This window comes from Lygodium microphyllum, chromosome 27, assembly GCF_053477565.2.
Source record: "Lygodium microphyllum isolate KBCC chromosome 27, Lygodium_microphyllum_v1.1.10, whole genome shotgun sequence".
Taxonomy (NCBI): domain Eukaryota; kingdom Viridiplantae; phylum Streptophyta; class Polypodiopsida; order Schizaeales; family Lygodiaceae; genus Lygodium; species Lygodium microphyllum.
Genome location: NC_141161.1, coordinates 105,007,324 through 105,019,811, shown reverse-complemented (window position 1 = coordinate 105,019,811; position 12,488 = coordinate 105,007,324). Strand labels below are relative to the sequence as shown.

Genomic DNA, 12,488 nt, shown 5'->3' with positions numbered 1-12,488 from the left:
AACTGAGCCACGAACTAGAGTAGATAAGGATAGCTATCATGTAGCTATTATTCATGGGCGGTGTACCAACCGCATCTACAACTGACAAGTCGGTGACATAAATGCACAACGGTCACCTTGGCATATCACGAGTGGAGCTCGATATCTCAACATCCGGATGCTTTTGGAAGCTTGAGCTTATTTCAGCTCGCACTTATTGACATAGGTACATGCTTTGACAGTGATGCTTCTTGGGTTTATGCATACCCGTTGCCTAAGGCTTGATGCTCATGTCACGGTTGATTACCCTATGCATACGTTGAGCTTGAGTGCTCATTGAAGCTCCACCTTGGATGCATTTTGGATTATCTGGAGTAGCCTTGGATGTTAATTGGCTTGTCAGAGTTTGGATTGGGATGTATTTGATGTCTTACATGCTTATGGATGCTCTACCGCTTACATGTTCGGGATGTACTATTGATGTATTGTCTTGGACTTATGTCATTGGCACTGTGTCTTGCGTTGGCTTGAGCTCTTGAGCTCGTACATACGACTTTTGTGTCAGTGGGAGCATTCTTGAATGCTTATCAGACATTGAGCAGGCGGTACTTTTATGCATTGAGCCATTACATGCCATTGAGCAGTTACAGACACTTGAGACTTTGGGACTTCTTACCTTTTGGGATGATACATCATATGTCTTGGTTCACTGTATGCTTATGAGCTAAGTCTCAGTTTTGGATCCGTATCTTTGTGAACTGACACCTACTTGTGTCAAGTTTTGATAGTGGTAGGAACGCTTTGCCCCATTGCGTGGGGGGGTGCGCCTACTCACTGGCAGATGTTTGTATGACATACTTGGGTGTTGGATTCATGCTTATCGACCGTCATATGCTTATGTTATGCCTGCATGATGCCGGCTTTGGTCTTGGCAGTATCTGATTGCCTTGGGATTCGATTTCGGCATTGTTAGCTCTCTTTTACTGAAATCTGAAATTTATTACAGCAAGCATATATGTATGGATTAACATGGATTTTTCATGCTGAAACACTCTGAAATGATGTACTTTCACTAGTACTTGGTGGGCAGTAGCTTTGGTTCCACTTTCTTCGTCATTTTTCCTCAATTTTGGTGTTTTTTTGGTCATTTTTTGTAGTAAATAGCAAGTAGTTTTGAACTGTCTACAGTCTTCCAGCCTGCATTATGGCGAGTTGGTCCACCGATCATACTATTTTCAACATCACTAAGCTTGATGGTACGAATTACTCTTATTAGAAGAGCCAGATATGACAGGTGTTGGTGCAGAAATCCCAGATCAAACCTTTGAGGTTAAGTGGGCATCCGCCTGCAACTATGCCAGATGAGAAATGGCTTGAGCTTGATGAGTTATGCAAGTCCACTATTGTGTTCTCTCACTGAACAGGTTCACTAAAATGTCTTTGATGAAGAACAGAGTAGATGGCAGTTGTGGGAAAATATAAAAAATCTCTATGATAAGAAAAGTCCAGCGAGTTAGATGTATTGACTGAAGCATCTTATGGATCTGCGTATGAAGGAGAATGTGACTATGTCTGCTCACTTGAGCTAGTTTCATGCTATACTCAAGAACTTGACTTCGCAGGGTATTACTTTTGCAGAGGATGTCACTCTTCTTTTCTTGCTTGGTACTCTTAATGAGTCATGGGATGTATTCCGCACTGCATTATGTGCCTCTACTGCTAGCTTGAAATTATCTGATGTTGAGACTGCTCTTCTGCAAGAAGAGGTTAACTGTAAGAATTTGGATGCCTCTCGTGTATCTCATGCTATGACAGTTAGAGGCAGGAATGATGGATATGGAAAGCATGGCAGTGGCAGTGGCCATGGACGGGATTCTCAAAAATCTCGGTCCAAGTCTCGTGGGAAGTCACGTAGCAAATCCCGTGGCAGGAATGCTGATGTTACTTGTCACCATTGTGGGAAAAAGGGCTATATTAGGCCACAATGCCATGAATTGCGCAATGAAAGGCGCAAAGATAAGGGGAAAGACAAAGTGCAGGATAAGTCTTCTGATTGCAGCATTGTGCCTGTAAGGTCCAGTGTTAAATTTGAAGAGATCAATGTTATGCAAAATGAGGATGTTGATGATGATGATTATATCCTTGCAGCTTCTTATAGTGCTTCGCAGATGACAGAGATACACTCTATGTATGCACAGTGTTGGCTCTTGGACTCAGATGTATCCTTTCATGTGACACCTTGCCGAGAGTGGTTTCATTCATACCGTACTGTTTCGGGTACTGTGTTCTTGGGTGATGACAGCTCTCTTGATATTGTGGGCATTGGTGATGTTAGGCTGCAGTTTCCTTCTGGCAGCAGTTTTGTTATGCAGGATGTACGTCATGCACTTGCTTTGACACGTAATCTCATGTCAGCTGGATAGCTTGATGACGCAGGTTATCATATATCTTTTGGAGACTCTGCATGAAAGATCACTCGTGGCAGACTTATGATTGCGAGAGGTGCCAAGGCTGACAGTCTCTACCCCTTGATTGTATCAGCTTCTTCCCTTGATCATGTTTTGTCTGTGGGTTCTATCCCACATGTATCTCTTTGGCATGCCCATTTGGGCCATATGTCTTTGAAAGGAATGAAAATGCTTTTTGCTTTGCAGTACTTACCGTCCCTTGATTATATATGTTTTGATTCATGTGAGCAGTCTTTATGGCAGGCAGACTAGGTCTACACATAAGAAGTCTGGTAGGCCACGCATGAGTGAGTTCTTGGCATTGGTACATTCGGATGTCTGTGGGCCCATGCCTTGTCAGTCTATGGGTGGTGCAAAGTATTTTGTTATGTTCATAGATGATTTTTCACGGAAAGTTTGGGCTTATGCCATTAAGCTGAAATCTGATGTCTTGGTTGTGTTTCAGAGATGGCTTGCATTGGTTGAGAACCAGTCTGGGTATAGGCTAAAATGCTTAAGGACAGATAATGGGGGTGAGTATGTCTCACGTGCTTTTGAGCAGTTATCTGATGAGAGGGGTATTAAGCATCAGTTGACCGTCCCCTACACCCTCCCTAGAATGGTTTGACTGAGCGGATGAATAGAACCATCCAAGAGCGTGTACGCAGTTTGCTTAGCCATGTAGGCCTATCATAGAGCTTTTGGGCTGAGGCAGTTAGTACAGTTGTACATGTCATAAACAGATCATCCTCTAGTGGTTTGGATTTCCAGGTTGTAGAGGAGGTATGGACTGGAAAACCTCCCTCTTATGCGCATCTTCGTGTCTTTGGATATGAGGCATTTTGCCATGTGCCCAGGGACAAGAGAAGTAAGCTGGATCCCAAGAGTATCAAATGCATTTTTCTTGGTTATAGGGATGCAGGCGAGATGGGTTACCATCTCTGGGATCCGCAGGCGCGGAAAGTCATCCGTAGTCATGATGTAGTCTTCCATGAAGACAAAATGCATCGGCAGCCTGAGAGAGTTGTTCAGATCCGCAGGGTCATATTTCAGGAGGAGTCGAGAGCTCCTGCACAGCCAGCTGGACAGCCTACAGCTGCAGCAGATGCTCATGGTCAGGGTGTTGGACAGGCAGCTGGGCAGGCATCAGAGCCTGCCGTGAGACGGTCTACTAGAGACAGACGTCCACCTGATAGATTTCAGCCCTTGATGCATTCTGTCTTGGTTACAGATGTAGGAGAGCCTTTCACTTATGATGAGGCTATGCGCAGGGGTGACAGTCACTCCTGGGAGAGGGCTATGCATTCTGAGATACACTTCTTGTATAAGAATGACACTTGGGATTTGGTTTTCTTGTCTACAGGCAGGAAGGCTTTGCCATGCAAGTGGGTGTATAAGCTGAAAAGTACCCTTGGACACCCCAAGCCGTCATACAAGGCTAGATTGGTAGCAAAGGGTTTTAAGCATGAGCATGGTGTGGACTTTGATGAGGTTTTTTCTCCTGTGGTTAAGATGACCACCCTGCGCTTAGACTTGGCTTTGGTTGCTCAGCTTGACTTGGATTTATACCAGATGGATGTTAAGACGGCTTTCTTACATGGGGACTTGCATGATGAGATTTATATGGAGCAACCTAAGGGCATTGTAGAACCTGGCAGGAAGCACCTAGTGTGCAAATTGAAGAAAAGTCTTTATGGCTTGAAACAGGCACCTAGGGAGTGGTATCATAAGTTTAATGCCTTTATGCAGTCACAGGGCTACAGCTGGAGTGTTATGGATCCGTGTCTTTACACAAAGAAAGCTCGTGATGGTTCTTTATTGATTTTGGTACTCTATGTGGATGATATGTTGATAGTAGGGAAAGCTCATGATGAGCTAGATGGTCTTAAGGCTCATCTCAAGAAGAGCTTTGGGATGAAAGATCTGGGACAGGCCGCTCACATACTTGGTATGCGCATTGCACGTGACAGGCATCAGGGACTTCTCTACTTATCACAGAGGGAGGACATTCATAAAGTCCTTGAGCGCTTCCGTATGCAGGACGTAAAGCCTACTGGCTGTCCATTGCCTTCTTATGTGAAGGTATCACAGGCTGATTGTCCATAGACAGAAGAGCAGAAGGCCGAGATAGCTAAGATTCCCTATGCATCCGTAGTGGGCAGTCTTATGTATGCCATGATAGCCACTCGTCCAGATATTGCCTTTGCAGTTGGTATTGTGGCACACTATATGGCTACACCTGACAAGAAGCATTGGGATGCCGTGAAGGGTATCATGAGGTATCTGAAGAGCACTGCAGATATGTGCATATGCTATGGCAGCCAGGATACAGAAGTCGTGGGTTACACTGACTCTGATTATGCAGGACATGCAGATAGTAGGAAGTCCACTTCCGGGTATGTATTCACCTATGCTGGAGGTGCTGTTTCTTGGATGTCCAGGGTGCAGAAATGCATGGTCCTTTCTACTACAGAGGCCGAGTATGTTGCAGCCACTAAGGCTTGCAAGGAGGCCATTGGTTGGGTCGTTTAGTTGCTGACCTTGGTATTGTTGCTATCCCTACACTGCATTCGGATTCTACGAGTGCTATTCAGTTAGCCAAGAATACGGTCTTCCATGCGAAGACGAAACACATTGAGGTGAGGTATCACTTCATACGTGGGGTCGTTGAGGACAAGTCTGTTGATCTTGTCAAGATCTCGACTGACTAGAATCTTGCAGATATGCTCACGAAAAGCCTCTCTACAGAGTGCTTTGCCTTCCTCAGGAGGGTGATGGGCGTCGGATAAGATGACGTCTTTCCTCATCCTATTGTACATGTGTACATGTTGTACTGTCTTTTTTATTTTTCTTTTCACTCCTCACTGGGGCAGATTCGTCTTTAAGTGGGAGGTTGTTGGGGGTAAAGGCGCCTCTGCCTAGCCGCCCGTGTATTACTACACTGACAGTCACCGCCATTGCACACTGCAGGTGGCGGGCGCCCGCCACCGTCACTTTATTCTTTATTCTTTTAGTGACAGTTTGAATAAAGGAAGGCCCGGTCACACATTGTGACTGTTGGAGTTCCCATTTCTAGTCTCTCCCTTTCTTGCTCTTGCTCTCCCGCCATAGCTCTTGAGTCCAACCTTCGATCCATCGCTCCCTTTCAAGTAGCAACAGACTGGATATGCAGGATTATAGACTGCTGAATTGCCAATGCAATAAGTGACAATGCTTGGGCATCCCTAGTGTCCCAAGCCTTCTATGCAGTTGTTCTTTTGGGTGGTGGCTGAATGGGAGCTTGCCTTTGACCATGGTCTCCTTGTGGAGGAGTAGTAGGAGCCATATCACCTGGATGGACTTCTTCCCCACACAATCCCAAGATTTTTTGCAACAAGCACATTCTTCATCATGAAGGATCACAGAGAATAGTTGTTGCCATCCAATCTATCCTCTTTTGATACATAAGTGAAGACATCACTGTGTCCTTGATTTGCCATGATAAATGCCACTCTCTAAATGCACAAGGGGGATAACAAAAGCTGGCCTGACCTGGAAATCAGTAAATTTCTAGAGATGATAGTAAATGCCAAGCTGTAATAAACTAAATCATGTCACACTTGACCACTACTGTCTCAATGTGCTGAAAATTTCTCAGATTTCAGCAAGCAACATGCTGCACAATGCAAGAAAAGTGCTCAGCAGCACTAAAAGCATTTAAGCCCCAAAACTTGACCGTCCAATGTGCAATATTTAAGTCAATTTCAGATTCAAACTTGAGTACATATGCGAATGTCTGCCAAAAATACAAAAGCCCCAAATTTACTGACCCAAAGGCCAACAAATTTCTGCATTTGTGCACTGAAGCACTTGCTGAAGCAGAAATTGACCTTTCCCTGTAAGAGCCCTTTGCTTTGGCTCTAATATTCTGAATAAAATAATCAAATATACTTGTGGCAGCTGAGGACAAGCCCAGTGAACATTGACATGGCAGTCGGAGCTGTTGAGGTGTCACGACTGGTGGAGCTGCTCACAGGCAGGCAGAGTTGCTGGAGGTGGACGAACTGGCAGCGCTGCGGGCGGGACTGGTCGGCAGTGCAGTCTGGCTGCAGGTGGTGCAGCCTGGTGGACAGGGTGGTGGCCGCTGCAATAGGTGGGCGTACTAGGGGGTGCAATGAGGATGGGCTGGCGGGTGGTGCAAGCTGCAGGGCGGCTTGCAGGCTGCAATAGGGAGGTGGAGCTGAGGCAGCTGCCTGGCAGGGGTGAATGTGGCTGCCGGGTGAACCTTGCTTTGATACCACTTGTGTGTAGAGATGGCAGCAAGCAACTCAGCTTAGCTTGATACCACTTGTGCGTGTGACTCAAAGTAGAAATTACAACCCTTAGACTTTAGGGTTGTGTAAGTGGCTTAAGATGTGTTCACACAAAGAAGTGTGTAATATGTGATAAAGTGACCAAATTGTGTAACATTAGTACACAAATGAAGAATAATGTAATTGGGGGAAAAAACCTCTCTTACAAACAGTAAAAAGGGCCCTAGTCTCCTACGTGCGGATCAATGACACTCTTGTGTGAGTGTAGGCGTGAGTAAAACCCAACATACCTGACAAAAAAACATTCATATGAAATTCTAATAGTAAAACATACAATTCAGGGAGTTGAGAATTGCAAACCTTTGCTTTGTTCTAGTTGGGAATAACTCAGTGCAACCAGTTATATGGATCCTCAGCAAATGATTGTGGTGACCCCTTGCATGACCTCAATCCTGCATTCTATACAGTTTAGGTTTAGGTTTAGGTTTAGGGTGTTGAACCTTTACTCCCCCTTGGTAATGGTTCACTTTTGTAAACCTTATTTAGACTTCTGAATGTGTAAATTAGATTGCTTTACCCAGGGATGCCATGGCATGACAGTGAGTCACTCACTGGGAAGCTGGTAACAAAATAGTATCAGTTGGCTATCACTCACAGGGAATCTGGTAACAGAATAGTATCAGTTGGCTAGTTCTATATGTATCTTCCACTGTCATTGTCTTGGGTTCTCTGAGTAGGAACACATGTTTGGGTCAAGCTGGATGGGTGTTGGAAAATCATTGCAGCTTGGTGAATTTGGAAAGCTAGGCACAAGCATTGTAAGGGCTCTATGGGCTTGCATTCATATGCGGTGCTCAAATTTCAGTATTCTCTTCAGGACGTAGTAAAAAAATCTTGTTTTTCCAGTCTAATTCCTCTTGTTTGAGCATATGCATTTGCCAACACAAGTTTTCAGAATGCAGATTGGATGGCGTTCAGAGAAATGAGAATATTGGCAAAGGTGGCCAGTGCAGTTTTTAGAGACACAAAGGAACTGAAGGATTAGCAAGTTGAAATGATCCTTTATCCTTGAAAACCTCTCATCCCTTCAATGGACTGGTGGGATGGAATTTGAAAAACCACTGAGTTCCAGTTTGATATGTAATTTTGTAAAAAGCCTGCCTGTGCAGCCAAGCGTCCTGTTCTTTGGTCTAAGTTCTGATTGCATATGTCAATTGCATATGTATTCATATGAAAGCGAAGCTCATTATTCGCATCAGTAATGATTGATATATATATCGTATGTGTGATGGTTGAGTACAAGACCTTATGTCAATACATTAAAACTTGAAATGAATTTGGCTTATGCAAAACAACATATTCAAAGATGCAGTAGAATAGTTAATCTTTAGGATGAGTAAACTAGCTAAGCACAAGTCACTGTGTACTTCTTATATTTGATCTTATTTGAAATTGAATGCAGGTGGTGGAGACTACATCATGACTCCTCAATGCCAAAAGTTCTTTGATTACTGGAAAGGAAAAGCATATCCAGGTCTGCCATTGATGGGTGGAAACATGTCTCGGTCATATGTAACCCATCTAATTGACACAGTTACTCTGTTTTTTGAGATTGTGGATGCCCTTCTGAATGCGAGTGTACCAGTGAATTCTTCATCTGTGCTGTCGGCCCTGAAGGGATCTGGAATTGGAACTCCCAGCTTCACAGGATGCACGGGGCCAATAGCAATTGATCCTCAAACAGGATCACGGAAAATTTCAGACGATCAGCCAGCTTTATATGATCTAGTTTCTCTGGTTGATCAGTCATGGCAGGTAAAGATACTTGCATCATGCACATTCAGCATGTATTTGAATGTCAGGTGATGTGTATAGGTGTTTTTAGAAGGCATGTAGATGACTTTGGCTGTGTGTCAGGCCCCATGTCTGAAAAATAGCTATGGTGGTTTTCAAGCAAGAGTTGCAACTCCAACTTGTTCAAATGTTATGGACACTGAATATGATTTTTTATGTCCATTGTCTATTTTATGGCAGCTCAAAGGAAGAGTCTCCAACACAACCTTTGTGTACATGCAGCCAATAATGAGGCCCAGGTCTGAGGTGTGTATTTCAGAAATGGTTTAAATATCTCCCTTTAATTTAGTATGTTGGTAGTTGGTCCCCCACCTGTGAAAGAAACGAGTGTTCTTAGTTGTTGCCCTTTCCTTCAAGAGTATGTAAACTCAATTACAGATGGATAGAGTACAAGTTGGTGATAAAAAGCTACCATTACCTTGACTTGTTGCATGTGCAATGAATGATGTATTGTGTTCATTTAATTGCATCACTCAAGCATACATATAGTTCAATAAGAGAATAATGTAGTACTTGTGTTTGTTTTGGTGAATCTTCCTTCAAACCTATCACGAATTGTATGGTGGGAGGATATGCTTGAGTTGCTACGCCAAACACACCCCATACACACAAGAGGAAGCTCACTTAAGAACACAAGTAGAGAGATGGAGGCAAAATGTTTTCTTGCTAGTTTTTTCTTTTTCTTTCACACAATACAATGTACACAAAGTATAGATAAAGATACAAACATAAATGAAAGTGGCCTATTAATTCAAATAGTGTATAATTGACTATACTAATCGATTGGTGCGATAACTATGCCAGTTGTCGGTAGGTGTAACAGATCAAATATAATAAGTGATAAGTTAGTAGTTATGTAAGGATCACAATGACTACCGACATGCTAAGTGTAGACTTGCGGACCAATCTAACCAGGCGATCCATCAATGTTTCCACGTGTTGAGCTTGCCAACTCAACACTCCTCCAGCTCAATTGTATCTTTTTAACTATAAGTAAGATTTGAAATTTTTGAAGCTTCTTTGTATCCAATACCTTTGTGAAAATGTAAGCTATCTGATCTTGTGTTTTGATATATACCAAGTCAATCTCTTCTGCAAGTACAACCTCTCTTACAAAGTGGTAATACTCCTCAATGTGTTTTGTCCTAGCATGGAATATTGGGTTCCTAGCTAATAGTATGTTGCTCATGTTGTCATAGTGAATGATAATAAAAAAATTGTAGGTTTCTTTTTGCTATTACATGTAAACGTTGCACTAGTAAGGAAAAACATGAATCCGTTGGTAGATCTTATGTCAGCTTTTGTTATACATACTACCAACTTGATCTGCATTTGTGTATCAAGATATTTTTATATTTTTACGTGTCTCATAAAAAAATCTATAATACAAAAAACTTCATATATCTCAATATGCGTCTAGCTGCATCCAAATGAGGCTTTCTAGGTATTTATATAAATTGATTGACAAGACCAATAACATAACTCAAGTTTGGCCTTGTGATACTCATGTAAATCAGACTCCCTACTATCCTCTTGAATATAGTAGGGTCTTCTATTTCATCTTCAATATCAACACTCAACTTCACATTTTACTTTGACGGTATTGAAAGAGACTTATACGCTATCATACCATACTTGGACAACATATCCAAGCCATACTGTCTTCGGGATAGCCATATACCATCATCACACTTGATCACCTTAATACCAAGAAAATGCCTCAACTTATCCAAGTTCTTAATCTCAGACTTCTTCTTCAAAAGATCCTTGATTTTAAGAATTTCAGTGTCAATGTCACTTATAATAATCGAGTCATCCACATAGATGATTATGACGATGAAGCCTGCACCTTCCTTTCTCACATAAAGTGAGCGATCAATATCAGAAATATAAAAGCCAATGTTGGTAAGATACTCTCTGATATTATTCGACTATGCTCTAGGTGTTTGCTTTAGTCCATAGAGTACCTTTAACCTGCACACATTTGTGGGATGCTCTAAATTCTCATAACCTATTGGTTGCTCCATATATACCTCTTCTTAAAATTCACCATGTAAGAAAGTATTATTTACATGGTATTTTGTGTAACTTTGTAGATCCTTTTATAGCCAATAGCTTTGTTACCCTTAGGTAATTGTACTAGATCCCAAGTCTTATTGGTCTATTATGCAGTCATCTCCTTATCCATAGCTACATTTTAGTGAGTATAACTAGTAGCATCCTTAAAATAAGTAGGCTCAACATTCTCAACCACCTTTATCATATAAGCATAATCATGAGCTGCATAACCTTCAAAACCAAATCTTTTAAGAAGGTATTTGACCGTGCTAGACCTGCCTACCACTGGATGACTCAGTGGACTCTTATATTACCATATGTGCTCTCTGTAAATTTGGTGTTCTGATTGAAGGAATACTAAGCTCATCATCCAAACTCTCTGAACCATTGCAATCTCCATCAAAACCCAAAGGACTAGTAGATGCATCATTACCATTCGATACTTTTTTTTTCCTATCTTTACTTGTAACACTAAAATATACACTTGAAGACATGGGGTTGCTTTTTAGTTTCCTAGACTAAGGGCTAATTGTAGATGTAGTACAAGATGATGTTTTTGATTCACTAAGACTCCATGATTTTTGTTTTTCTTTCTGCATATAACTATCATGATCATGATCATGATCATCATCCAATGCATTACCACTAGATGCATATCAACTGCTCATTTCATAAAAAATAATATTCTTGCTCTCACTCTGAACTCGTGACATAATTAAAACAACGATATTTTTTTTGCTCTAAGAAGTATCCAATAAAAATACATTTTTCAGCCTTTGGATCAAGTTTCTTTCATAACTTATTCGGTACATGAACATATATAATACAATCAAACTTCTTCAAGTCTGACACAGAGATATGCCTACTTACCAAATGAACATGCTTTACACACTTTATGAAATTTTGCAACTCTAAAAGCAGGCAACCCTATAACCAACCCTTACATGGTGCAAGAGTTTATGGAATGAGAAGGACGCTGTGGTGGACGCCATGTAAAAGACAACGAGTATGCAGACAATTGCAAAGAAAGAAATCTAAAGAGAGAGATCAAGGAGACAAATTAAAAATACTACGAGTGCCAACCTCACCATGGTGCCCTCTAAGAAGTCCCAGTCAACCTTGTCATAGGCTTTCTCAAAATCCAGGAGTAGTATCTTTAATCCTTGACCACTGTGCTGGGGCCACTCTGTCGCCTCAAAGAAGGTGAAGACATTGTCTAGGATGCTCCTATCTTGGACAAAGCCTGTTTGTGTGTCATGAATGATGTCTGGAAGCATAGGGCGGAGTTGCCTACCAATCATCTTAGCCAGTGCCTTATATGCCATTGACAACAAGGTGATTGGTCTCCACTGGGATAGCTCCAACCGGTCTCTCCCCCTTGGGGAGGAGACTGATATGACCTGTCGATAGACTCCTTGGCATCCGTCTTGAACTGAAGATCTCCTGGAAGATGAACAGTAGGGGTCCTTCACCACCTCCCAATAGGTAGTGAATAAGGCCTTGCAAAAGGCCATTCTCTCCGGGGCATTTCATCCCGTCCTGTGCATGGAAAGCCTCCTCTAGTTCCTTCTCTATGAAGGGGTCTAGAAGGGAGCCTCCCATCTCCTCTATGAGGAGGGACGGGATGTGATTCGAGACTTGCTGTCTACATCACTGTCCTCTTTGGCTGAGATTGTCTCTTGCTGGAAAAGGCGTTTGTAGTAGTTAGTGGCAATCTCTATCACCTCATCTGGGCTAGAGCGGATCCTCTCATAGTGATCCTGGAGGCTATGTATCTATTCTCCTAAGGTGCGGGGCTAATGCACTTGGAAGAACTCCCTGCACATCGTGTCTCCCTTCCATGCCGAAAAGGCTGCTA

General features: G+C 42.4%; 1 protein-coding gene across 1 annotated transcript in view; it reads left to right on the top strand.

The window, feature by feature from the left end:
• Positions 1 to 12,488, top strand: part of LOC148012681 (uncharacterized) — a 131,518-nt gene that overhangs the window by 81,393 nt on the left and 37,637 nt on the right. Inside the window, exons 8-9 of the mRNA XM_087668745.1 lie at positions 8,181 to 8,533; positions 8,753 to 8,818. Coding sequence (XP_087524871.1) covers positions 8,181 to 8,533; positions 8,753 to 8,818 — 419 coding nt within the window. The remainder of the gene's footprint in view (positions 1 to 8,180; positions 8,534 to 8,752; positions 8,819 to 12,488) is intronic.